Source organism: Myiozetetes cayanensis, unplaced genomic scaffold (genome assembly GCF_022539395.1).
Source record: "Myiozetetes cayanensis isolate MyiCay16 unplaced genomic scaffold, myiCay2020 scf5-8, whole genome shotgun sequence".
NCBI classification, from domain to species: Eukaryota; Metazoa; Chordata; class Aves; order Passeriformes; family Tyrannidae; genus Myiozetetes; species Myiozetetes cayanensis.
Window position 1 is genome coordinate 28,845,401 of NW_026087742.1, and position 27,392 is coordinate 28,872,792.

The 27,392-nt window shown below is 46.3% G+C and overlaps 2 protein-coding genes across 3 annotated transcripts in view; one reads left to right on the top strand and one right to left on the bottom strand.

Annotated features, from left to right (window-relative positions):
* The window catches only part of A2ML1 (alpha-2-macroglobulin like 1), a 28,593-nt gene extending 24,522 nt beyond the window's left edge, over positions 1-4,071 (top strand). The window contains exon 36 of the mRNA XM_050331511.1: positions 3,726-4,071. The gene's annotated coding sequence lies outside the window, so the exon portion shown is untranslated. The remainder of the gene's footprint in view (positions 1-3,725) is intronic.
* Positions 153-25,944, bottom strand: LOC126648483 (alpha-2-macroglobulin-like protein 1). Of its 2 annotated transcripts, none has more exons than XM_050331469.1 (36): positions 25,696-25,944; positions 23,657-23,843; positions 23,160-23,322; positions 22,332-22,384; positions 22,012-22,029; positions 20,659-20,812; positions 20,146-20,230; positions 19,474-19,594; positions 18,556-18,673; positions 17,582-17,691; positions 17,103-17,273; positions 15,578-15,802; positions 15,384-15,447; positions 14,932-15,077; positions 14,632-14,781; positions 13,588-13,785; positions 12,828-12,921; positions 12,041-12,200; positions 10,568-10,796; positions 10,087-10,210; positions 9,779-9,900; positions 9,307-9,358; positions 8,819-8,902; positions 8,284-8,460; positions 7,899-7,980; positions 7,131-7,287; positions 6,540-6,614; positions 6,198-6,369; positions 5,558-5,772; positions 5,058-5,273; positions 4,566-4,681; positions 3,812-3,902; positions 3,455-3,523; positions 2,118-2,220; positions 1,388-1,429; positions 153-310 (listed from the first exon to the last, which is right to left on the bottom strand). In XM_050331469.1, the coding sequence occupies exons 1-35, from the start codon at positions 25,764-25,766 to the stop codon at positions 1,389-1,391; spliced, it is 4,413 nt and encodes a 1,470-aa protein (XP_050187426.1). In that variant the 5' UTR covers positions 25,767-25,944; the 3' UTR covers positions 153-310; position 1,388. The 2 variants fall into 2 exon arrangements, with proteins under 2 accessions (XP_050187426.1, XP_050187425.1); XM_050331468.1 differs by having other exon boundaries at positions 22,012-22,032.
* Between the last annotated feature and the right edge of the window lie 1,448 nt (positions 25,945-27,392).

Below are 27,392 nucleotides of genomic sequence, written 5' to 3' on the forward strand. Positions count from 1 at the left end.
TGGAAAGGCAGAGTTTTGCACATGTACATGTACACACACACACACACAGACAGAGCAGAGGTGGAGAAGTTATTTTTCCCAGGTACTCTTAAGTGTAGTTTTTCTGCTTTGGGAGAAAAACAGCAAACCTGAATAATCACTCAAATAGACAGTTCTAGTCTCCTACTTTTAATAAGATGGCAAGCACAGTCTAAGCCTTTCAGAAACTAACTGTTCAGCCAGAATTTTCTTCATTCTCCATGTGGTGGCAGTTGGCAGGGGTGATAGGACTGATGGACAGAAACTGCAGTGGATGTGTCTGTCCCTGTTCCTGTGAAGACAACAAAGGACAGAAAAACCCAAAACTGTGTTCCTGAAGTAACAAAGCTTGGACTTTAATAATTGACTTTAACTGGGAACCTAGAAACTCAGGGGCCTTTTTTGCACCTCATGACCAAACAGTACTGTCAGGCCAATAAGGACAGGGCTCTCCTCACCCAAAGGGTAGTTTGGGCAGTGGAACAGGCTCCCCAGGGAAGTGGTCACAGCACCAAGCCTGCCAGAGTTCAAGAAGCGTTTAGACAATGCTCTCAGACACATGGTGTGATTCTTGGGGCTACCCTGTACAGCACCAGGAGTTGGACTCAATGATCCTTGTGAGTTCCTTCCAACTCAGGATACTGTATGATTCTAAGATTCCCTCTCACTCTATCCATACAAAGCCTATGGCAGAATCTCCACCAAGAGTGTGGAACATGTGACAGGCATCCCAAGACAGGGCTGTGTGCCTCCCTATAGGTGATTCATGAAGCAGGTAGCTTTCTCCATCTTGTGGGCTGTGGGCATGAAAGCACACAGGTGCAAAGTTTAGAGCAAGGGCAGGCACTAGTCAAGTTCAAGCTTTGCCTTTGCCCAGTCTGGAAAGAGGACAGGAAAGTGTCCATTCTCTAGTGTGGATCAGAAGCCAGGCTGAGACAGAGAAAGGCTCTGCACTGAAATGGAATGAGGCTCTGCTGTAAATGTGAACATGGCATGTGGTGTGCACAGGGCTGGAGGCATGGGAAACTGCAGGGAAAATGCCAGGAAAAGGAATTGTGATGACTTAAAGTATATTTGATGCAAAATGCAAGAATTGTTAATAGTACTTGTGACAGGCAGCCCGTGTTTTCTGTAACATACCTCCAACTCTGTCAGGAGTGGGAACATCAAATCTTTTACTTCACTTTTCTCTTTCCCTCAGTTCAACCACTGGGATACAGAAACTCACACTTGGCACTGTCAATCACTTCCTATCCTGGACCTGCAGTCTGGCAAATTTCTTGACCAAGGGCCTTTGCTTGTGTCTCCCTCCCTTCCCATATTCTTCAGGACCACGCCTGTGATAACAAAAGAGGTGTTGGGCCCTCACCTCATTCGCATGGGGCACTGTAGCTTATCACTGCAGTTTCTTCTGGAAGACAAGGAAAAAAGGGTTTGTGAGACACATTTGCCAAAAACTTACTAAAGCAACCCAGTACTGGGTTCCTAGGAGAGGTGTTCCCTCAGCTTACAGGCTATGACTCCCCACTGCTGTGACACATGAAACCACTGGTATGTGCCCACGACTTTGTGCAGCTAGTCCAGGTTCACCCAAGTCATGGGGCTTGCGATCTTTTGAGGCTGTAAGTCCCAAAGAGCTCCCCTGCAGTTATGAATTCCTCACTTTCTGAAGGAATAACAATCCCTGACATACTTCTAGCTTTTCCTCCCAGTAGGGACCCCACAGAATAGAGGACAATTCGGTTTTGGTCATTCTTCTAAGGGGGTCCTTATTCTTCTGAGTCATCCCCTCACTATGGTCCCTCTGCCTTTGCTGCCTCCCACAATGAGTGTTCAAAAGCATGACTCTTTGCTCCACACTTGTTGGGAGAGCTAGACCCTGAATAGTTCTACAGCTGACTTCAGACTTGAAAGTTCTGGGGCCAGAGAGAGAAGGATCTACCATTTTGAAAACCGACAGGGTAATTTCATCCCTAGAGAGCTTCTAAGGGACAGTCAGATAACCATGTCTGGGATGGTATTATCTTAGACTTGACAAATTCAGAACATTTCTTTCCAGTGGTACATTTGGGAGGTTTCTGTACAGCATCTGAGCTCACCTGGCATGTAGTAATCGTAGACCTTGATATTAGCTGGCTTACGATCCTTCACTTGCATGTCCTGCTCCACTAGGAAGGTGTAGGTTTGAGGCTGTCTAGTCAGCTAAGACCAAGAAATGCAAGGATTAAAGCCAGAACCAAAGTCCTTTAAGACAGTCCCTTCCACCTGTTTGCACTCAGGCTCCATGGAGACCTCACCACTGTAACAGGTCTGTTCTACTTTCTGGTCCATCTCAGAAATATCTTTAACTTCCCGTTCTGTGACTAACTCTTTTTTTCAGTCACCAAATTTAACTCAGCTTGTGAGAAAGATTGAACTTACAGAGTCAGTATGCATTAGGTACCCGAATATCCCACTAGTGTTCCCAAGGAATGCCACCTTCCCACCTATGTGTGCTCTGAGCTCCTTCACGCATCTTGCCTCAGTGTCTACTTCCTTATACACAGTCCCGTAACATTAGTTCTTATTTTCCAGTTTCACACAACCCTTATTATTAAGCAAATACAAGGTGTGGATGAACACCTGCTGGATTGTAGTAGTTACATGACCTGCTGTTGATCAGGTTGCACCTTGTGCTACCTGGCAACCTGAGCTGAAATATTTCTCTGTACTGCCTTTCTGCTCTGTGCAGCAGATGCAATGAAAGCAGCATCTCTGTAAGCCTAATCACCCACATGGAAATATCCTGCTTCCTATGAGGCCAGCTTAGTTCAGTTTACTGACAGAAACTGGGAATGAAGAATCACAGAAACATAGAAGAGCTCCTTGCTGATTCTGAAGTATTAAATACATGCCAGGTCTTGTTTCTGGTGCTGTTCAGGTATGCACATAGCTAGAGAAAGGCTGGAGGGGTTGTTAATCTGTTGATTAATGAGGCTGTGGAGTGAGCACTGCTGTTCACACAACCATCTGGTTTAATTTTGAGTGATCTTGGCAAAATCCATGAGCAATCTTGCACGTTCCCTACTGCATCCAGGCTGCTTATGAGCTTTCTAAGAATTCAGGCTTGCTTGGATTTACTAGATGGATCCTAGTACTACTCCCAAATCCTGATCAGACATTGTATATGGACTTTCAACAGCCTCTGAACAGTGCCAACAGATGTAGGCTTAACATCAGTTAGCCTCATTTCACTCAAGTTAAGTGGACCTGTAAGTGGCTCTACAGCTGAACTGCTGCAGACTGACACAACATACTTCTTCAGATCAGCAAATGTGGCTGGTATGCAGGACTGGATACTTAAAATACTAATAAAACCAATATATGAGAGTAAGCTAAAAACTATCTGTTAGTCCACAGCCCTTTTAATGATGATGTTAGCCCAAATTACACTCACTTCCTCTAGGTAGAGAACGACTCGGTCAGCTTCGCTTTCAACTTTCTTCACTGAAGGCATTTTCTTTAGCTGAAAACAGGGGAATAATGTCAGGAAGGATTTAACAAAAAGCAGAAATAATTCAGGGATATTTGTCCTTGTGAGAGTATGGGCAAAAGATTCATATGGCCAAGGAAGCCCTTGAAGTAGGGGAAGGCAAGGTGCAGCCTGGAAGAGACTTTGAATGTAGGGATTTCTAAGGAAGACAATAACCACGTTTCTCTGCCCACAGGACTGATCATAGTTCTGCATACAATCCTGCATGATGGATATCCATCACTGTTCCCATCCCAGCTGGACACAAATTCGCAGTCTCACCTCTTCCAGTGAACCTGCCACGGGGCTGTATCCAGACAGCAGCTCCACTTGGATCAGGACCATGTTGGTGGACACACGGTTCCCTGTGTAGCTGCAGCAGGAACCCAGGGGACAGCACTAATGTTACTTTCTGAGCCATGATCTCTAGAGACTCCAGCCCAGCTTTCGTACTCAGGTAGAGGAATCTGCCTTTCTTTCCAGCATCTCTCCTGTAAGCATACCTGTCTCTGTACTGTAATAAATCTTTGTGCTTCCCCTGATCTCTCTTTTAGTTGTGCTGACTCAAGGAGAATAAGTTCCTTGGAAGCCTTCTGGTGTTACTTTCTTTAAGCATGGCAGGGAATACCTGTACTCTTGGCAGTTCTGTCCCAAGTCAGGCAGGAATACAGCAGAGGAGAGTGGTGTGACAGTCGGACAGGAGCAGAGGAGGAAAGACTTAGGAATATGTCTCAGTCCCACAGGACCTTCTTCACATCACTAGTGTTTTGAGACCTAAGCCTAGAAGGGAATGAGACCCATAGACCTTGGGAGAACTTGTGGTGCCTAGCATGGTAACAAGGCAGGACTATAGCCCAAGCCATTCCTGCTGGGGCCTTGCACTTTTCTCCCAGCTGAGGAGAGCACAGCTAAACGAGTGGGGACATCTTAGCACTTGGACCTCATGAGTGATGGGGAGCTCTGCCATCAGGAGGCTGGTGTGGTGCCAGAAGCCTCTTAGCACAGGGGAGGAAAGGGGCAACTGAGTGTCTCCTACCGAGCACGAATGGTGACAGGGAACTGGGTGGCGTTGGGTGTGGTGCACTCCGTCTGCACGGACAGGGCAAAGGTGACGTCACTCCTCAGTGGAGGGATGTGGTACCGTAGAACGGCCTGCCAGGACAGAAAGAAGAAAGACGGCTCAGAATAGCAGGGTTTTCTGCTGGAGAATATCCTTATCTAGACTTGGCTGTTGTTCTCTGCCTTGCACTGGTGTGAGAGAAAACTATGGGGCAAGAAGCAGAGGTTCTGCTAGTAGTGCACTGCTCCTGGTGGACTTCTTGAAGGAGAGGGTGGAGATAATTCAGATTTCATTTGGGGAGTTGCTCTTCCCTTCCTATTGAATCACAGCTACTCCCACCAGCCTTGAAGCCCCGATTCATGCAAGTTACTGCAGCAGTTTATTTTCAGTGTTGGCTAAATAGCGAGGTAAGACATCTGGTGGCTTTCAAGGCTTTTCCCCGGACTTTTTCCTCCTGGCTGGACTTACCTGCAGGAAGAGACACCCACGGCCTTGCACATGCACAGTATAATCTTGGGGGATAGCTGGCAGCTCCACTGTCTGCAGCAGGAGGCGATTGCTATTGTCTACTTGGAAGTTTTGGTTGAACTCCTTAGAAGTGAGAGAAACCTGGAGATCAGGGCCATCCTTGCTGAAGATTTTGGCTGCATACAGGGCTAGGGCTTCCAGAGCAACCACTGTATCCTGAGAAAAGAGATGAACATTGGGAAAATTAGGATTCCTGCTTCCTATGCACACCCAGTCCTTAGCCTTCCCCTCACACATGTTGCATCTACAGCACAATAAGGGTTGAGATTTTAGCATGGGATTATTTCCCAACTCCCAGGAGCCCTAAATCCATGCACGCTAAATCCGTGCATCCTTTTTTTTTAAATTTATTCTTTTTCTTTTTTACTATGTGCTATTAGAACCCATTGCTCTCAAAAAACAGCATCATCTCTGATGATGATGGTAATCAAGAGGATTACCTGGGTTGAAGCAAAGCCTCCATATGGGTTTTGCTGCTTGGTGAGCCAAGACACAATCCGGGATGCCTTTTTGCTTTCATCTGATGACAAACTTGACTTTGTAAGGTGAGCCTTGAGGATAGTAGATGTCAATTCCACATCAACAGATGGAGCTCGATACCAATGCAGGGAATCTTCTTCCTGTTTGGATCGTTGACTCCAGAATATCTGGTCATCTAGAGGTGGAGTGGTAACACTTATGGAGTGTGTAGCTGTGTCTAATAACCTTGGAGTCCTACTCAGCCCCTGTATTTAGGTACTGAGTGAACATGTACACTGGACAAGATATTGGTGCATATCTCCCTATTAACCCCCACACACTGCTTTTCCCACTAAAAGCCTCACCCTGCAGGCTCTACAACATCCATGGATTGGATGACTGGGAGGCCAGGACTGTGAGACCATCCATTGAGACAATCTGTCTCACAGTGCAGATATAACCTGTGACAGCTTGGCAAACAGAGTCTATCCAAGCCTTGGACTCCCCACAAAGCTCTGGCAGTGCCCCCCACTCCTGCCATCCAATCCATTGGTTGTTCAACCCAAGTGTCTCCTCACAATTCTGCCAATGTCCTCCCTCCTGCCCCATAGTCTTTGGTACCTGATATTATGGCAGCCTTATCCAATCTTTTGAGGATTTTCTGCCTGAGGGCCTTATCACCTGCTACTGCAAAGGCATTTGCAGCTAGTGCCAGGCTGTAGAGGTCGGAACTGCCAGTATCAGCACTGACCAAGTCCTTTATACAGTCCAAAGCTTTCCACACAACTGGGTCCTAGGATAGAATTGAAAGCACACTCATTACTGGCAGGGTGTTTGGGAAGGGAATGTAGCTTTGATGTGTGCAGAGGAGGATGGAACCAGGGACAGGATACATGGGGAGAAAACTGGTAACATACCCCCATGTGCACAAAGGCAGAGCCCATCCCTGGTGCCCATACTCACGGAGCGTGGCATCCCAGAGTGTAGGAGAGCTGTGACGATCACAGAGCTCAGCCCTAGTCCTTCCTCCACTGCACCCTGCAGACACCACAAAACAGAGAAGACAGGGGCTGCTGTGAGGAGGGAGAAGGAAAAGTTTTCCTATACCTTCTGCTCCCCTAACAAAAGCCAGCACAGGCAAAAGTGTTGGTCTTATTCCTTCTGCTAAGGAAGTGCAGGGTTGGTATCTACCCTCTGTTGGACACATTCCCCTTTCCCCTCCCCTGCATAAAATCTGCAGTAGCAGATTTCAGTGCCAGGAAATGTGATGTTCCCACAAGCCCTCTGCAAGGTGGCATGTGTTAGGTTTTGAGATGGAGGTCGAGTAGGGCACTGGTTCAGTTCCCATGTGCACATCGTCTAATGCAAATCTCCATAATTTGTAACTTGAAAAAGTACCACCATGACTAAGCAACCCTGCATGTCACCCAAAGGTGACCTTGGGCACATCAGAGATTTCCTCCTGCAGTAGAGTTTGTTTGTTCTTGTCACCAAATTGGGCCAGAAAATGAAGGAGCTTTGAGGTATCTAATGAACCTTCAGGACATGTCATACCATCAGGCCATTGTTGAAGAGTTTCCCCACACTCTTGAAGCAGCCAGATGGAGTCTGACTTTTAATCAGGGCACTGGCAGCATCCTTTATATTTTGTTCATCTATGTGGATGAAGTCCCGAGCTTGGCTAAAGGTCTTCAGGACAAGGGCAGTAAGCCTAGAGCCAAGGAACAAAGAAGAAAACAGAACTGAACCAGTCACTGATGCCATCTCCAGTAGGAGACAGGAGTCTCTGTGTTTTCTACTATGTCATCCCTGTAGAAATACCAGCAGGTCAGAGTCTCTGTGCAGATGGAGAACTGCAAACAACGCACATGAGTTAGATGATCTTGAAGCTCGAGTTCATATCCATTTGGAGCAAGAAAGAAAAAATTCAGTTCATCAGAGGGAAGCACAGTTCAGTGCTTCCCTCAGAGCTCTGTCAAGTCCAACAGGGTGCAGGGTTGCCTCCAAGAGCTGACATTTAGTGAGCTCACTCAGACCCATTTCAAATCTTGTTTGGGCACAAATAACTTTGAAAAACCTGAAAAGAAGGTGCCTTTGCAGCCAAGTTTTCAGAATCAGCCTCACTTGGGGTGGTCACGCACAAAAAATACTTCAAGTTAATTTACTGGCACAACTCCCTTCCAAAATGTCTCAGGAGCAACTTATCTTCAAAACTCCACACCTTCAGACTTCCTCAGTTTCCCCAGACCAAAATGCAAGCCAGCCTGAGCCTGATCAGGTCAAGTTGTTGTTCCTCAGTTATGTCTGGATACTTCTGCTTACCAAGTGTTTCCTGGCTCACTTCCTTCCCCAAAGGCACTGTATGAGCCGTCTATGTGCTTGTACAGGAGTTGCCGCTGATATCCTGCAGGAAGAGGTTCAGGGTAGTGAAGATTCTCTGTGTATGTCCCATTCTCAGGGTGACAACCTGCCCCACCAATTCTGCTGATCATTATAGAGAGCATTATCTCTGAGGAATTGAGAGAGGAGAGCCGTGGACCACTTGTTCTGGTGAGACACAGCAGCCTGATTTACACTGCTGCAACTACCACGGTGTCAGGCAAGTGATGGTGCACAAATCCTGTTCAGCATCAAGTCTCCACTGAGATTTCTACTGCAAAACTAACATAGTGGACATCACCAGCTTAATGAGCAGAAATCTACTCACCGCTTTCCAGATAGCCAATTGCCTTCTGTTTGATTTCTGGAGTCAGTTGTCCTGTTTCCTCAAGGTATTGTGTGATGTAGACATTTGGGGCAAAATGAACCATGTTCTGCTCACCACAGCCACTGGACATCTGGAGGAGCTCATCTATGTTGTCCAGTGCTGTCCCCAAAATATCACCTGTAAGACAGAATCACAGTTTTGAGAGCTATACATATTCTTGCTTGTAAAACAATTCTGGTCTCACTGATTCTCCAGACAACCTCCTAAGACTAGTCTCAGTTCAACTCTGCTCATGTGATGTTAATGTCTATAGACTGTAGATACAGTGATATGGTACTTGTCTATCCTTCCCCTGACTTGGTGAAATTATGCCACTTATGTAAGAGAGATGAGATACTTCTCTGGAAGACAGTATCACACCTTGCTGTACTTATTTCCTCTTATTACTTTGTTTGCTAAAGCAGACACAGTGGCACCAGAAGAGAAGTGTCATGCAGGGAAAAATATTGCTTTCCAAGACACCCCTAAAACTCACCTAAGAAAGAGATGTGGGCTCTCTCTGACCCAAGGACAATGTTCTCTGGCATCGTGAAAGTGATTGTCTCTGAAGCTGAAGTTCCTGCAAATGGCAAAAACATTAGGACAACAATGGGCTCAAAGGAGATAGCAGAGTCACAAGCATCCCCCAGGAGATGGTGTAAACAAGGCTGGGATCACCTCAAGAGTTGGTGAAATCAGCATCCAGAAGAGAGGATGACACAGAGATCAGGCCACTCACTGATAAGGGACTGTGATGTGGTTAGACTGTGGTTTGGTGCTGCCAGAAGTTTTTAGTACTGGATAGAGCTGAATGGCTATGCCTACCCATAAAAGCTTAAAATCCTTGACTTTCTGCTCCCTACAGATACACCTCCAGATAGTCCTAGAGTTGTTCAGACACCACACTGCTTCTGTCTGATCTCCTTGTTTTGTACACATGTACAGCCCCAGTGGTAAGATAGTCTCTGGAGTCCCTGCACCTACCTTCAGGGCATAGGTGTGAGGTGTGGGTCTTTTCCTCCAGCTGCCCCTCTGCCTGGTGGAGAAAAGGCTGGTCAGCTTAGAAAGGAGAACAGTAAAATGAGACAGCAGCTGCGCATCACCCCACCTTCCTGCACCTTTCTTGCCCTCTTTTCCATCCTCATGGGCCATGGCAAAGGGCCTCACACAAACAGCAGGAACATGTGTGCCAATAGTGAAGTGTTACTGAGAAGCAGGTTTCTTAGCTGCTACATGACCTGTGACTCCACTGCCCTGGCAAGCACTTTTGACATTTCTGTTCCATCGAGTGGAGGAGCTCATGCTCCAATCCAACCTACCCTTAGAATCACTCCTTGACCAGCCTTCCTGAGAAGCCTACCTGCCCAGCTGACTCTTCCTTCCCAGAGCCACCCACCAGGCTGTTTTGAGCCTGACCCAGTTCCAACCTCGCCAGAACTCTGAAGGGCAGTCTGACCTTTACCAGCAGGTGTTTAATCACTGTGTCCTTCCCTCCAGACTCTGGCACAACAGCTGTACTCTCAGTGCAAACATCGTCCTGCTCCATCACCTCAGCAGTGACAGTGAAATTCACCTTCCCTAAAAAACAAAACACCAAGGCCAGCTGGCACATGTGCTAACTAAAGCCTGTGCTTTAGTTAGCTCAGCCTAAGGCTGCTCACTCATGCTTCCCATAGTAGGCCAGTCTCCCTTCCAGCCCAGCTCTAGTTTCCTCAAGTAGCTCTACCACTGCCTCCCACTCCTGCCACTCCCTTGTCCCCTTACCTAATTTTGTGGCCTTCACATCCCAGAAAAATGTTTTTGCCGATTCAGGACACAGACAAGTAGTGAACCTGACATTTGCATGCACAAATTCAAATTCCCTGGAGTCCATTAGGCTAAGCTGAAGCTAGAGGTGAAACAGAAAGGAGTTCAGGTTACAGAGCTGTTGCTGTGTTTTTCCTTTCAGCTCCTTGTTCCAAATGACAGTCAATCCCAGAATCCAACGATGAGTATGATGATGGCCCTGTTGCAACATATGTGGAACACCAACAGTGTTCCATGGATATTGCAGTCATGTAAGGGTTCATCTTTTAGGGAGGGATAAACTGGACAGAGATGCCTCTGTGTGGAGCTTTTATTGAATATCTTCTTTGGTGTCTTTTGGCCAGTGCCTGAGTAGGCAGCTCCTTGTCCGTGTCTCTATCGGTGAAGTAGTTACCACACATCCCTCTGCCCAAAAACCATCCCGGAGTGAGCCACTCACCGCCATGCACTGCTTCAGGTAGCTGAAGACTTTGACTTTCAGGGGAAATGACTCTCCCCGGAACACAGAATATGGCAAAGTGGGTTCCACGAAGAAGGGCTTGAAGCTCCGCAGGCTGGTGGTCTCTGAGATTCCCAACCCATGGCTCTCTGAGGTGCAGAAGGTCATGGCTCTCCAGTCTGTGATACTGTCAGGTACTGTGACAGCTAGCTCAGCAGCCCCTAAGTCACTGAGGAGAAAACAGAGTGGAAGGGGTTGTCCCCACCCCTGGAAAGATTTCCCTTGGTAAGACAAATGCAGAAATTCAGACTATGAAATGGAAATGGGTGTGAAGGGGTGGGGACCGCTTGGAAGTAGGACAGAGGTATGGGAAAGATAGTAAATAGGTGGGCAAGGAATGACTGAAAGGAAAATGCAACTCAAAATTTGCTTCTGAGCAGTGTTGCGTCTGAAATTCTTATTTTGTGTGGGCACACAGGGCTCCCAGGGGTCCATGTTATACACCCAGACTGTGCCATGGAGTATTGTGTGAGACTTCCACAACACTACCACCCAACCACAGCTCAGCAGTCATCATTGTGTGTGTCAGTCACAGATCTGCACACACAAAACAGAAAATGGTTCCTGCCCTGAAAGATCATAATCCAGCCAAATGGGATAGAGAGGCAGAGATCCATTTTTACAGGTGGAGAACATGAGCACATGGGAAAAATAAAAAAGATGGGGTGTGTGAATACGGGAAGAACAAGGTATTTTTCCCCTGTATTCCTCCATTTGGGACCAAATCTGCAGTACTGTGTCCTATTTTTGTCCTCCAGTATAAGAAAGGCACTGACATAATTGAATGCATCCAGTGGAGGACTACCAAGATGACCAGAGGGCTGGGACATTTGATGTACAAGGAATGGCTGAAGGAACTAGGGTTCTTAAACTTTGGAGGGAAAGGCTAAGGGGAGATATTTCAGCTTTCTAAAGCTACCTATTGGGAAGGTGTAGAGACAATGGAACCCATCTCTTCTGAGGTGCATATTGATAGGATAAAAGCTAACAGGCACAAATTGGAATATGGGAAATTCTGACCTAAGATAAGGAAAAAAAAATACCACAAGTATGGTCAAACACTGAAAAAGGTGCACAGTTTGTGGAATCTCCATCCGTGGAGATACAGAATATTTGACTATAACTTGATCTAACTGGACCTGCCTTGTGTAGGATGTTGAGCTATGGACTTTTGTAGGCCTCTTCCATCCTATAGGAGTGTGTGATGTTAAATTCCTAGCAGCATTTGGAAAATCTCATCAGAGTCAGGAACCGAACCAAAACTCCACTGTCCTTTATCCATTTCTTCACACCTCCCTTTTCTTTCTTGTGCACAGAAGGCAATAATGCCATGGCTCTGCTCCTGCCTGTTCTCTCTACTGTGGCTGGTAGAAAGTCTAGGTCCATGTGAGGTCTCAGCCCGTAGTTACTCACTTGATGGGAACCAGAGTCCAGATGAACGTCTCTGGAAACCAGGTACGTACTGGCCCTGACTCACTACCCGGCTCAGTGTGCTCTGACTCAGCATCATCATGTTCAGCAGCATCATCTGCATCTGGGTCCAAGCTGTTCAAGACTGCCAGGTCATCATAAGCTATTGGGAATACAAGCATTCATTCAAAAGGCAAAGCAACTGTGAAATCAGGATAGAGTTCAGCTGGGAAAAGCTCAGTTGTCCACTCCTCCTACACCCACCCCAATCCCACCTGTTCTCTTCAAAATGCCCTCTACCTACTTCACTATTTTCTTCCACAAGACAACCCGGGAGACCAAGTGGATTCCATTATGGGTGTGCTCCTCCAGGAGGCATTCTACCTCATCACAGTTTTGCTCTCAGATCCTACAGACAAGCCTAGATACTGCCCAATGCCAATCCTGGCTGATTCCCTGATTTCTAGCAAGACCTTTCCTAGTCTTAGAGATCTTCCTTCCTGAGACAGCTGCCCCATTTCCACCCTTGAACCATGTTGTCTTCCTGCCCAACAGCAGAAACCTCCAAGCAGATTCTTCTTTTGCAGCCACCCCTCTACCCCTCCAGTGCACTGGACACACACCCATGCCAGGACTTTTCCCTTCTTCCTTTGTTGCACATCTCCTGTGCAACCTCCCACTCATTTCTGGAAGCATCTCCAGTTCCTAAGAACCCTGCATGTCCTGCTGCCTATGTGCAGCCTGTATGTTACCCATGATTTCCAAAGAAACAGGAAAAATCGAGATGTACACATGTAGTTGTAGTCATAGTTGAAAGAGGTCTGGGTGCGGCACTCAACTGGAGATTTGATTTTAAGGCTGGTTAAAAATGTTAGACCTGAATTCTGGAGGAAAGAAAGGGAAGACAAGAAGGTGTATTTATTTGGAGGGAATGGTGTGTCTGAGGGTCTGTATCTGCCCCCACTTCCCAGCATATCAGCCACTCTGTGTTGCTGCACCCTCAGCCTGATTTATGAGTTTGTACAGGGAGAGGATTCAGAACTGCCCTGCTCCCAAAGCCCAGTCCTGGCCAGTCATGCTCAAGGATTATGGGGGTGAACGTGTATGCCTGCATACAAAGTCATTATTTTGGCACCAAAATTTGCTGCCCACCCTAACCCAGACTTGTTCTTATCCTTCACCTGCTATTCTTTTCCACTATTCTTTCCCTTCTTTCCCCAGTTCCCCCTTTTCTTTCAGGTGATTTCCAGCCTCCAATTTTCTCTGACACAGGCTGACACTCCTGTCTCCTTTTAACTCCTAGAAAGTCTAGGAGTCTCAACCTTGGGACTAATGGGGAGCTGGATTGTAGGAATTTACCTGACCAATGGGAATTTATCAAGTTGGAAGCAGAGAGTGTCAGAGATCTCCTAGTTCAGAAGCCTGGCAAATTTAGAACCTGAATTCGCCAGCATTTATTGGAAAGACAATCTGTGAAGCTGCCCAGTGCTGACCAGGGATACAAAAGGGCTCAGCTCTGATATCTCAGGGTTTCTGGAAATCAGATTTACCTTCAGAAGTTCATAGACATCTGGCTGGGACACAGCATAGAAGTGTCTGTTGTACATGAATGGTGACATTGTTCCTGGTGGAAGGGTGGTCTGAGGAGAGCCAGTGGTTCCTGGGCTATCATAGGTATTACAGTAGTCACTATAGAAGTCTGTGAGGGTGCTGGGGTGCTCCTGAGAGAAGCTGAACATATTATATACCTGTAGACAGAGAATGAAAACAGTGTGCAGTAAGAGGTGGGACGATTTTAATTTCTATCCAGAGATTTTCTGTGACCTCAAAGGCAGAGCTCGAATCCTGCCTGCTGCAAAAACCCCAAGAGTTTTTGGTCTTTGTGGAGAGCCTCCACAAGTTTTAGATGCACAGCACCAGAGATGACCAGGAACCGCTCTGGGGTATGTCTGCACAGCTGTGGCCACTTCTAGCTCATTAATTGTACCTGTGAACTCAATGCATGCAGTGAGAACACCTTCCCCATGGGAGTCATTAGACAGCTTCTTGTGTGACTGAAGGCACATCCTGGATCCACCAAGACAGTGTCAAGAAGCAATTCAAGTGTCCTTAGACCCAGGCATAAAGGAGAAATGGGGCCCTTCCGCTGCCAGGGCATCACTTAAAGTCCAGTTTCTGAACGGAAGGACTGTCTGGTTTATGAGAGCTGGAACAAAGACATGTAGCTGATCACACCTTTGGCATTTTTTTCAACATAAGTCTTTTTTCCAGAGTGCTGTTGTGAATTGGTCCAGGATATGGATGTCTCTTGCCTTCTGCGTGCACTGTGACAAAGCACCCAAAGCATTACAAGAATGTGACTTTGGGCTGTACTTGGGGATGACAGTGGGTTATTCTATTAGATCCTCCTGTAGAGACTGGAAATTTTGACTGGTATTTGATGTGGGCCTTCATTTTTTCTCATTAAGCCCTGGCCTGTCCCCATTCAAATACTTGTTGGTGTATCCACTGTGCCTTACTAACCAGTTCCTGCTACCAGATAATCCAAAGGTATCTCTCCAATATTAGCAAGGCTCAGCACTAAAGTGACTCACGCTATCCCTCGATAGCTCAGCCTCTGGCCTCAGGAGAAGGACACTTTGGTCTACAGCACGGATGCTACACAGGGAGCCTGGTGCAGCCTGCAAATGGAGACGGACAGATGATCCTGGAAGAACCACTGTGTCTGAGAAGCCAAGCTTCACCTGAAACAGCAGAAGAAAAGAAGGACTAAAGACATTGACAAAGAAAAGGGTAGGCTGGCTACTGGATTCTGCTGGACATCTATTGCCAATTTGCAGTTAATTAGCTCCCCTCCAACCCACCTGCCCCTTTATGTGTTGTGTGCTACTTACGTGGTTCCTGAAGCAGCTGGAGACTTTGAGACTGAAGGTGTCAGCTGCCACTTGTCCCTCAGGGAAGGGAATGTAAACAAAGAGAGTAGCCATGGGTGAAATGAGGTCAATGGGCAGAGGGACATTGAAAGACCCACTATACTGACCTGAAGGAAGAAGGAAAAACTGGAAAGTATAGGAAAAGGCAAGGCAGTCTGCAATCCAAGGATTACAGCAGCAACACACTCTTTTTCTGTAATACTTCTGTACAGTTTCTTGGAAAAAAAACCTATTCTGCCTTGCTTCTGGGGAGACCACTGCTAGACAGCCATAGCCACATATATGTATATGCCATTTTATAGCTCCTGTGGTTTTCTGGTGGTCTCTGATCTCTTTTCTCTCCAACTCCATTTAGGCTGAAAGGACTTTCCTGTTGGGGCCTTAGTCTGTTCCTGGTATTTAGATGCTCTTACCTAATGGAGGATCAAGAAGCACTGTTGTTTGGCCATGATGCACAAGGGATCCTCTGGCCAAAACCTAAAGGGTAATGAACAGAACAAGGGATTGAGAGTGCCTCTGCTCTATGTCCCCGGGCCAGCAAAGGGCCCCACAGTGACACAGACCCATCTCAAAGTTGGCCTCATTGCCGGCGCTGCCCCGCACTCACCAGGTGGTAGAAGTGTGCTTTGGCAGCCCCGTCCCCCAGCTCTGCGGCCAGTATGTGATAGTGCACAGTGACCTGCTGCACATCCCCGCAGGGCAGCATTGCCTGCACTGGCTGGATCCTCACAGAGCTGCGGCTGGAAGAGTAGAAGGCCTTCAGTGTGAGGGATGCAGTGCCATAAGACACCCTCATGTTTTGACTGCTTAAGTCCTCCGGCTGGGCCTTTGCCTGTGGCACAGAAAGAGTGTCTGAATATTTCTTGCGTCTCTCCCCATGGCAAAACCAAGACTGGTTGGACACCTTACCCCAGGGGTAAGGTGTCTCTTTCTACCTAATCCAAGTTCAATAAGCCTCTTTCTGTGAAGCTTGGCACTGCTCGCTCTACCACACTCTGCAATAACTAGTGTCTAAACGGGCAGGGAGCTGTGATACCACTACAACTTTGTCTGAAGTCTGAACTTCTGCAATGCTGCTGCTGCTACCCTGGGAGCAAGCCAGATCACTGGATTATTAGTAGAATAGCTAATTAGTGCCTGGATCAAACCACTGAACCCTTCACTTCTGTCTGGTGCTTGTGGGTAAATTATCAGCATGGATCTGTCCTGATAATGTATTTCACTCTTCAGTGCTGTTCCACTCACACACTGTATTTCTTTCAGCACTTTCCCTGATCTATAGGGTAGAGATGGCAGGGGACAACTGAAGATCAACAGCCTTGCTCAACTTTGACCTATGACCTATCTGTACTGAGACTATAATATTAACGTCTTGTGGACTTACAGAAAGGTCAAGATCCATCATCTAAGATACCTCTGATAAGGTCAGAGACAGGGCTTGCCTTAAAGTGCTTTGACCTCAAAGTTAGACAGGATAGGTATTAGAAACCTAGCCCTGCAACCAGACAAGGGAGCCTTCCTTGTTTATGGGAAAGTAGAGGCAAATTTTTCTGTCAATTCCCTGTTGGTGACATCCCTCATCTAGCTCCTTATGTTCTGGTTACCTGCTTAGCTCCAGATTGGTTTGCAGCAACTGTTTCCTAACTAGCCTTCCTTCTTTTTCTCTTAAGTTTTCTGGCTCTTATATCCCAGGTTTTTCCAAACTTTTATGCTATGAGGAAACATAATGCAAACTTGTCACTGACACTTCTCGATATGTAGCTTTAGATTGTTCTTCCCTAACTTTTCTCCTACCTTCCTGTTCCATACTGTATGGAAGTTCTTTCTTTGCTCTCTGTCCCTGCCCAGTTCCACTACATCCTTTCCACCTCAAACAGAGGTGCTGTGTAGGTGGAACTCAGTCACAACTTCATGGAGTCTTTGTCCACTTGGAGGGACTGCTCAGGGACTGCTGAAGCTCTAGAGGCCAGAAATGTGGCTCTGCTATGAACAATTCCTCTTGCCCTAGATCTGTTATTTCACTACTCCATGCTTCTATCTCCCTGGCTAGGCCAAGAGAATGACACAGACTATAGGTCTGAGGGATGGGATGCTTACTGCTAATCAAATCTAATGTAATTATTGGGCCTAACCTGTAGTACAACTTTACTGCTGTTGTCCCATGCTGACGTTTCTAAGATGAAAGAGGCCATCCCAGTGTCATCTGTGAAGTAGGTCTTGGTCTGCTTCCCACTACCATAGGACACTGTAAGAATCACCTTCTTGTTCTTCAGGTGCATCCCATTGGCACTTTTGAGTTCCAGCTGTAATGACACAGAAACCATCAGTTCCCCTCTCTGCAAAGGGACTCTCAATGTAAACTTTAACTTCTCCAACCCCTCTCCCCTAATTTATGCAGCAGCTCTCTCATCTGGCAAAGCCATAGATCCTGTGGCCACACTGCTGCATAACCTCTTGGTAGATATGTCAAAGGGGAGACTGGGACAAAGGATTTTGCTAGCTAGCTTCTGAGCTAGCTGCTCAGAACAAGGGGACCCCTTGATACTTTTGTGTCTGCCACCTGCTTAGGCCCAGATGTTGGGCTTTCCTTATTTCTTTCCTTTTCACTTACATTTCCATAGTAGGGAACTCCTTGCTGATAGTAGTAGCTTGTCTCCCAGAACTGGAGACTTGAGATATCAAAAGTGACCTTGCAGCTTTCAGTGGTGTTGAGCTCCACTCCTAGGAATGACAGGAGGTACATGCAGGTGAATATCATGTGTCTGACCTGCCAGAATGACAGCAGTCTACCAGGAAGTCTCTGTCAGACAGTTCTCAAAGGTTCTTTCCCCCTTTGGTAATGAGTCCTGCTTCTACTTGTCCTCTTCCATTCTTTTTCCTTTCTCACAGCAGTCACCAGAAGGCAACATTTTTCCTTGCCTTCACCATGTTTGTTTGCAGTCTGCTTTTGGCAGGCGGCTGCAAAACATTTTCTTGCAAGGATGGCTTTGTAAAATTTTGTGAGAGAGGGAACCTTACAGGAAACCTTATTTCCCTATCTGGAACGTGGAGGTAAATCTAATGAGGAGCTAATAACAGTACACAGTCAGGGCCTTGGTTAGCCCTAGTCGTTTTAAATTCTCATTCCAACAAACTGTCTTAAAGTATGGTTTAAGAACAAGAGAACCTGGCTTGGCCCAACCTCCACACAGAATTATAATGTGATGAGAAGACAAGAAAAAGCAGCTCTTGCCCATCTCTGTCAAACCAAGGTGACTGCCAGAGCTGGATTGCCCACAGCAGCTTGTGGAGGAGCAACCACACTGGTAAAGCTCATCCTGAAACAGGGGGAACTCACACATCCTATGTGAGTCAGACCTGGGTGTTATGACACACAAAACCACTCATGTTGTTATGGTGCTCCCAGGGGACACACAGCTCTCCGAACATTTGACCTCAAGGGAGCCAGTGCAGAAAGCTACAGTGGTCTGATGGGAAGACACAAGGATCTGTAAGGGTTCTTACAGATAAAACCCCAAAGACAAGCATGTTGTACGAGAGTAAAGTAAAAGATTTTCCACAAAGCGTAGAATCAGTTTTTGCTACCTGTTCCACTTTCTTTCAGAAAAGCTGCAGCTTCCAGGTTGAAATCATACTTGTCACCATGCTTCCGGTGGTAATTCTTAATATTCACTTCAGTGGCAAAGCAGCCATCCTCATTTGTCTGGGAATATGAAATTGTATTTGTTAACCAATCATGAATGCACTAATCCCTTCTGCAGTGTAGACCAAACCCAAAGCCTAGAAGTCTAAAACTGCATGACTAAGACACTTGAGTTAAAGGAGCAGTTCCCATACTGGCATGAAACCCTTTTTGTGGAGCAGTCACTCTTAGGAGATGCTGTTTCACACACCTCTTATCTTTACATGCTTGCTCACACACCAGTAGCAAACATGAGTTGTCATTCCTCCCTGACAACATAATTTCTTCTGTTAGGGCAGGATTTATCTTTAAGATATGCATTTCTTAAAAATAGGTAAACAAATATAGGTACATTCATTCAACCATAGACAGGAATGATTAAAGTTTGTGATGAAGTGCAATTGCTTGCTTACATGCAAGTGGTAATTTCTGAGTCTCCTAAGCACTTGTTTCTGGAAACAGCACATAGGTGTTTACACTAGATTAAGAAGTGGTGCTAAAATGCATCCAGTGGAAGTGAAATGATGTGAACAGTGTTTGTATTCTTTATTGACCTGTTGCAATACCTGTTTTGTAGGAAAGTCTGCAAGTTAGCTTGCCTACAGATGCTTCTTCCTTGGAGTGCATCTAAGTGCAGTCAGAGAAATCACTGAGAAGGGCTAAGATTGCTACACTGTGGAGTTAAAGGCATAACAGTCATTTATTCCCAAGCAAAGGGCACGCTGCTTCAGTAGCTGATGTCTACCCCACTCCTTCCTTTAGCATTCCCTCTCTTTGCCCTCATTCCTCTCTTTTGCAGGAGGAGTATCCCATATGCTCACCTCGCCAGTATAATCCTTACAAATGCTGCGCTTGGCTTTGGAAGACTTCCGATTATAGCGCATATGTTTACGGCACACCACAGCCTTCACGCTACCCCGGACTGGTTTCCCATAAGTGTACCTGGCAAACAGAGCACAGAGGACTTACATACAGAAACACTGGCTCAAGAGTGAATAACACCAGCTTTAGCCTGTGATTTGCAGCTATACAGCCCAGAAACCTGCGGTATCTTCACGGTTCATGAGCTCAGTAGAGATCGGGAAGTAAAAATGACCTCATGAGATTGAGACAGAAGGCAGTGGGGGGTGAGTTCTCTCCAAGTCAACTCTAGTCCCTCCAGGCAGGGCTAAGGGACATTGTGTTGGCCGTAAGCTGAGTCAGTATTCCTACAACACTGTCACTAATAAATACAGCAGAGTTACTGTACTGTAGGGCACATGAGACACTGAGGAAATCCACTGCCACACTTTCAAAGTCACAGAGAAAGAAGTAAGGAGAGAGAATATGGAGGACAGTGAGAGTCCAGGAGAATTACTTAGTGAAGGATACGAGGGTACCAGACTTTGGGGTGGGGGTAGGGTTGTCAGAGACCATTATGAGTTCACTTATTGATGGCTGTGCAGTTCCCAAACCAGTAAGAATGCATCTTCTACCACGATAAGTCAGCTCACATTCCACAGACGTGGAGACGGAAGGTTTCCTCCAAAATGGTAACCACCCGAGGCATCTGGATGGAGACACTGAACTTGGGCAGCACTGTGTGGAAGCAAGAGAAATATAATTCAGTGAGAATAGAGAGAGTTCACTTGTTCCAATCCTTCCTAAGTGGTTATTTACAGAAAAGAAATCTCTCCTTTCATTCCCTGGCAGCCAGCACAGGGCCTGGTAGGAATGCACCAGCAGCCCTGCCAGGAGAATGTGATGGGAGTCAACAGCCTTAGTCTCCTCCCCAGAGCACAGCTGTGGGACTCTGCCTCCACCCATCCTCAGGACATGGAGGAGGAGAAAGCCAGCAGACCTGAATGAAAGTGATTGCACTTACTTGCAGGCAATTATACATCTCAGGTGATAGCACAACTGGCACAGCTATTCACAGCTGCATGGCCTATTCAGTTCTGGGTGAGAGAGTGGGACTGGAGGCAATACACATTTCTCTGCTGCCATCAGCGTCCTGAGACTCTTACCATACTCCTCTACCCTGAAGGTACGAGTACGGTCAGGCATTCTGATGGTGTACTCTCCAACGGGTGCTTCTGCAGCCAGAGGGAAGGACAGATCCACAATACCTCCCGCGGGTGTAACATTCTGCCACTGTGCAATTCGGTTGCCTTTGGGGTCCTGCACAGGTAGTAGTAGAGAGTAGTTAATTGATGGTGCAAAAAGACTCCTTTGCAGGCTGTCCAAGCTACCAGAGTGTGGTCTGACCACCTCTCAATTGTCCTGAGAGCCCAGGTCTATGACAAAGCTACAGTGCTCAGGTGAGTCCAAGCTTGATGAGGAAAGGACTTTTCTCCCTGTCTAATTGAAAAAGTTAATGGCACTGCCATCTCACTGACTGCTGGAAAACTGTGGTTTACCTGTGGGTCTAACTAAGAAATAGAAGTGGTCCTTCTTAGGGACCTCTGTGGTGATCTGAGCTGGCATAGCTCCCAGGTCACTGTGGAGACACATGCTGCCTAAGACACGAGCTACCGGGGAGTGATTTCTGGGGAATCTGATGTCTTAAATACAGTCCCCAGGGAATTCTGGGTAAATGAGTCCAGGACTTCACACAGGGGACCACTGAAGCCCGGTCATGAAGGACAGTGTCTCCCACTGCTGGTTCTTGTGAGGGTAAGACGCAGAACTCTGGGTGCCTGGCCAGTAAAGACAGTGATGAGTTGATGGGTACTTCATATGGAACAAGTGGGAACTGCTGTTTGAAAAGGTGAAGCTGGATCAGAGTGCTATGTCTGTATACAGTGGCATAAAGTATTCCACTGGTATCTCAGAAATCACGCGTTTATTCATTGCTTGCTGGGTATTGCATGCAAATGTGTATTAGCTACTGCCAATTGCTAATTGGAACTGTGACCACTCAGTATGGGTATCACAAACTTTCAGGTGTCTTTCCTCAACTCAGGTGATTGCACTAAACTAACTGATTTTAAGAACAATAGCCTGAAAGCTGCTTTAGGAAGTTTTTCTAGCTGGGCAGCCACAAAAATAATTAGTCAGTCTTATGTTTTCTGTATGTCTCCTTAAAGAAATGTCAGGATTTTCACAAGTCTTCAATTCATAGGGACTAAAAGTCCCATGACTACTCTAGAAAGGTTTGCTGGAATGGCTTTCAATGGCACCCATAATTTATGCAGGGACCCCTGTGTGACAAACTTCTGTGGACACTGAAGGAGGGAAGGGCAAGAAGTCAAGGAGTGTTTCCATTCATTCTGAGGTAACTGACTTTATGCAACCGTATTTTCCCACCATCATCTCCAAACCTCTGCCTTCCCCAAGATGAGAAGAGTTCACTACTTTCAATAAAGTAGGTGCTTTACCTTCAGTTCCACCAGACGCTGCTGTGGGGAGGAAACAAGAGTTACTGGTTGGATTCTTCCAGGTGAATTACCATCTACATCCCTAGTATTTTTTATTCCCCAGCCATCTCTCAGTCTTCCCCAAGCAATTCCCAGGGACTGCCCATAACCCAACATCATGAGCAGCTCCTGCATTGCAGGTGGTGCTCGACACTGTTTGTAAGAACCAAAAGCAACATTGAGACTGGCTGTCCACAGCTGTATCACCTAGCTGGGCCAAGTACTGATCCAGAGGTTGTGGAGGCTGCCCACAGCATTTTCAGACTTTCCTCTTGACTTACCATTTCAGTGCTGGCAATAAAGTTCTGATCCAAGGTTACAATCCGCAACTTGACTACAAAGCAAAAGAAAAACAGGACTGGCTGAAATGAAATCAAGTTTCTTAATAATAAATAACAAGAATGGGTGGCTAAGAAAGATGTGCCCATGTGCTTCAGTGAGAGGATGTGGGCAACAGCTACAGTCATCCACTCCTGGGCCTATGTCCAAAGCTCCGCTAGGAGCTGGCAGGCTGCTAGGAAAAAAAGTGTTAGAAGATGTGGTGTGGGGTTTTCTGGGAAGAATGGCTGTGCTGGTGAGAAACAGTATTTTTCTGGACAGTGGACCTGTGGTGGGCCTCTAAGCCTTGCCTGCAGCGAAGTTCATCCTACTAGAAATGGTGGAGAGGCATGGGGCAAACAGCTGTACCCTGCATTGATCTGAGCTGTGCTAGGGCAGTGGTGGGGCCTGTTGTACTGTGCTGCTCATCTGAGGAAGTCTGTGAGAAAGAGAGGGATTTAGGGGCCTGACAGACTATCGTGGCTTTGACTGGAGCAATCATAACCAATATAACACATTGGCATCTGAACCTTTTCTCACACATCAGTGAACACACACACTCCCTGTTCACACTGGCGTGCTGTCTGCATATGGCTAGTACTCGAGAAAACATATGCCAGACTGACACAGGAGAGAAGTATTCTAAAATCCCTCAAAGACAAGAAAGGAGATGAAGCCTGTGACCCATGTCCCTTGAGGAGCAGGCCCTGTTCCAAGCACTAGAAGGTAACCCATCTTTTGTGTCCTAAGGACTGTTCTTTCTCTCACAAGACATGGTATTCTGTCCATACCAATCTGTCCAGGTTTGTACACAGGTTTGTCTGTCTGGATAAAAGTCTTCTTGTCTGCATGCTTGATTAGGACTTTTTGCTTCTTCTGAAACTCTGAGTTGGCTTCCAGGACTGTGATAACAATAAAAGCCACTTCATCAGGATTTCCAACAGGAGGAGGGACCTGCAGGTATAGTTATAACCATCATTCAGGGTGGATCCCATTCATTGATCCCAAGGTTTCTGGAATAATGATTATGATACTACTTTTGTATAGCTCCAGTTCTTCTCGCCCTGAAAGACCCCACAGAACATTTCAAAATGTTTTTTAGGAGAGTAAAATATTAGAGCTACACAGCAGGAAGGACACTCACTGTCAGACCTGTACAGCTGAAGCAGAAGGTTCACTGGCCAATTAAGATATCATCATGGGTATCACAATTTGCCTTTCTGCCCAGCAGGAGCAGAGCTCACGCAATCTCCACCCTCCTGACAACCCTTGAAAATACATTACTCACCTGGAACTTTGTGCAGTGAAAGAAGGTGAGCTGAGAGATGGACTGAGTGATCAGTGTCTCATTCCCAGCTCTGCTTTGCAAGGTTACTGACACATGGATTGGGACTTCTTGCTTTCTGCTGAGCTGGAGACACACTGTCTCTGAGAAGGGGTAGTAGAGCTGCGATGGTATTGCCACAGCATAGTTTCTATTAAAAAAAGAAAGAAAGAAACAAAAAAAAAGGCAGGTAAACCTGATTTTCTATGAGGATAGGTCTTGACCACGAGATTTAGGTACTTAGGAAGTACTTCAGGTTTCTTCGTTCTGCTGTCACAATGCCATTGAGACACCATCATAGGTACTGCACACATTAATACTGAGTCTGCACTATATGCTGCATGTCCATAAAAAGATAAAGTCACTGCTTCCCAAACTGAAAGTGAAAAGAAGGTGAAGGGACCTCCCCATGTCACCCAAGGGATCAGCAGCAGAGCTTGGCTATCACGAAAATACCAAGAAGCTGTTCATACTGTTTGTTTGTTTTCATCTTTCATTGCACTGCAGCAACTTGAACGAAGGAGAAGCCAACATTCAAGCAGGTTTCAAAACTCTTATCACTGACTCCTCCCACATTCTGACTCTGGACAGGTTCAGCCAGCAGCATGTTTTGCAGCAAAAGGAGGGCAGGGCCTGGAAAGATCAGAAGAGCAGTAGGCAGGGAGATGACCTAATGGAAGTTCTGAGCTGGAGCTCAGCACTCTGGCAAGAGGGAGTCAAAGTCCTGCTGGCCAGAAGCCTTGAGTGCTTTCACATTTGAGTGCTGCCAAGCTGCCTTGAACAGCTTGTCTGCTGCTAATATTTGGGGATCTGGTAACATATGCTAACAACATTTTGATTTTCCTAATTAAGCTGACTCATGGAACCTCCCCCTGCCACTTGGGCCAAAGGATGGTATGAACACTAAAGACTTGCTACTTGAGCCTCCCATACTTCCCTAGCTCCTAATGACCCTTTACTCTGGAACATTTTTTTACACCCCTTTGACAATTCATCCCTTACCCTCGCCTTCTGAGCTATAAAAGTACAAGACAGCCTCTCAGAGGCTGTCATTCAAGGATTCCAAGATCCAGGCTGGATTCCGTTCTTATGAATCTACAAAAGTATACAGGTGAGACAGTGGAGGTACTATTGAAACAAGCGGTATTTCCATAAACCAAAACCTCATGCTGAAGATAGCAATGGCAAACAGGTAGCAGTAATTAAAGCACATAATTTGTGTGGCAGCTGTGTCAGCCTATGGAACATGTCCATAGGAACATGGAAGATGCTATACTCCTGCTGGAAATGTTTTGTAAAACTAGACTTGTGCATGCCACACCACACAGAGCAGGAGGGAATGCAGCTACAACCCAGTGACTTATTTTTTACTGTAATATCCACTGTTCAAGCACAGTCATGCTTCTGTTTGCACTTGAGCCATGGCTGCAAAAGCAAAAGGCCTTCCAAAAGCAAGAACAAGTTCACAAGCCAGGATATCACAGCAGGACCTGCTGGAACAGGAGCTACATTCCTGACAGAGTATATGAAGAGGAGCAGTGCTGAGAATTGTCCTTGACAGAGGTCTGAGAAAAGGCATGGTGTGAGCAGATGGGCTGCCAAGCCTGAATGAACACACTGCTTTACAAAGAGCATCCCTGAAGTATTAAATGGTGATCTATGACTCCTGGGAGAAAAGCTTAGCCCAAAAGGAAACAGATTCTGGAACAGAGTAGGAGACATGAGATACTGGCATGAACACATGCAGAAAGCTGGCAGAGTTGCTCTGTCTTGAGTCTTTGCTGAAATACGTGGTCTACATGAAAGGCAGAGAGCCAAGTGTTAAGGGGAGTGTGGGGAAGAGGGCAAACGAAAAACAAGTGAAACCCTTGGAATATGAGAAATTATACCTCTCTGGAAAAACAGTCCTCACCTTAAGACTTCTGTCCTATTTCTGTCATACTGCCCCCCCCCAGAACCCCCCACAGACCAGATTGTGTATTCAAAGCAGCTGAGGTTCTTACAGCATTGCAGGCATTCCAGCCACCATAGGCAGGAGAAGGATGCCGCCCCACAGGAAAGCGATGCTCCACATAGCTGACTGCAAGTCAAATTCTTCCTCGGAAAGCTTAGCCTCTCCTCAGCACCCCCTTCGCTCCTGCTTCCGCTGTATTCCTTTTTCCTTCTCCCCCTCATCCAGAGCTGAAGGAGTATGCAGCTCCCGCCCTGACAGGGTGCCTGTTTCTCTCTTGGCTTCAAAACCAAGAAGATGGAAATCATGCTACGCGTGGTTGGGGCCAGGATGTGGGCGGGTGAAAGGGGTGGAGACAATGCTTGTTGCCTACAAATCAGAGTCATTTGCTTAGAGACTTTGTAAGGCTTGTTGATATTTCTGTGGGAGTTGTCTGCCTTATGCAGCACAGCTGATGGCAACAGGAATACTTAGTTACTATATTTGGTACTGGGACTTCATCGGAAACATCCGGGGACAAATTAATTCTTTGTGATGCCAGTGGATTTTGCTTCATGGTTGTTCTTCTGTCAAACTTTTTTAATGTATTATTTGCTTCTTACTGAAATTTCACTCCTGACCTGCAGCCTCCAGCCAGCCCAGCCCAGGGCTGCACACACAGCTCTACCAGTGCCCCCATTCTTCCCCAGAAGAAGGAAAGAACTTCAGCATGTTATTATCTTTTTGTTGTCTACTTGTTCCCATTTAACTTCAGAGATGGCCAGTTTAATGACTGTTCAGAGATGCAGAGCCATGTGGAGTCTTTCTTAAATCAGACAGAACTCAGATTTTTTTTTTGTCCTGCTAGTTTAGACTTGAACTCAAACCCCTGTTAATTTCAGAGAATCAAATACGCTCCCAGATCAGTGACATACAGTGCTTTAAACCTGGTGTTTATCTGCAGTGTCAGTGCTAGGTTAAAGGCTGGTGTGTCCCTGTTACATCGGACTGTGCACTAAGAGGGTGGGTGCTAAGCACACACATGGAGACTGTGCCAAAGTAAATCCAGGGGATTGCTTTAGCTGGGAGCTGGGCAGGGCTTGATGGCAGATTCACTCTATACTGTGTACCTTTGTTTATGCTCTGCTAAAACAGACATGGGGCCATGGCAGAATGAGGACACCAATCTTCAAGTGAGGTTGTAACTTTAGGGCAAATACATCCAAACAGTGCCCAAAAGAAGGGTCTGGAGGAGATAGGTTGTGGTATCAGTGTAGAATCACTTTATCACTCAAGGAAACTGCCAGAAAACTGGACATCCAGCGTGGGGGCATGTAAAGTAGAGATTTGATAAAATAAGTGTGGACTTAAAATGTCATGCTTAATTTGGAAAGGCCTTACAGGGGATCTTTGTGAGATATTGGCAGTAGGTGGCAGGAGCCACCTTGGAAAAGGGTCTATACTCAAGAAAATCAGACATGGCCGGAAAAGATGGGTGGACAGAAATGATGGCAATGAACAGAATGGAGGTTATTTGAAAGGTTTTTACTCCAAGCCTTGAGTAATTATTGGATGAGAAGAAGATCCCTAATGATGACCAGAGAGTAGTGAGGATGCATTTTAAAAGTTGAGGATGCTTTCTACAAGCTGAAGATAGTAGCTGGTATGCAGATTTGGCTCTACAGCCAGGATCCAGAGCAGCCATAGATGAGATGAGTTTTTCTCCTAAGTCCCCTTCAGCCTGAGTTAGAGGTCATATATCCCCATATA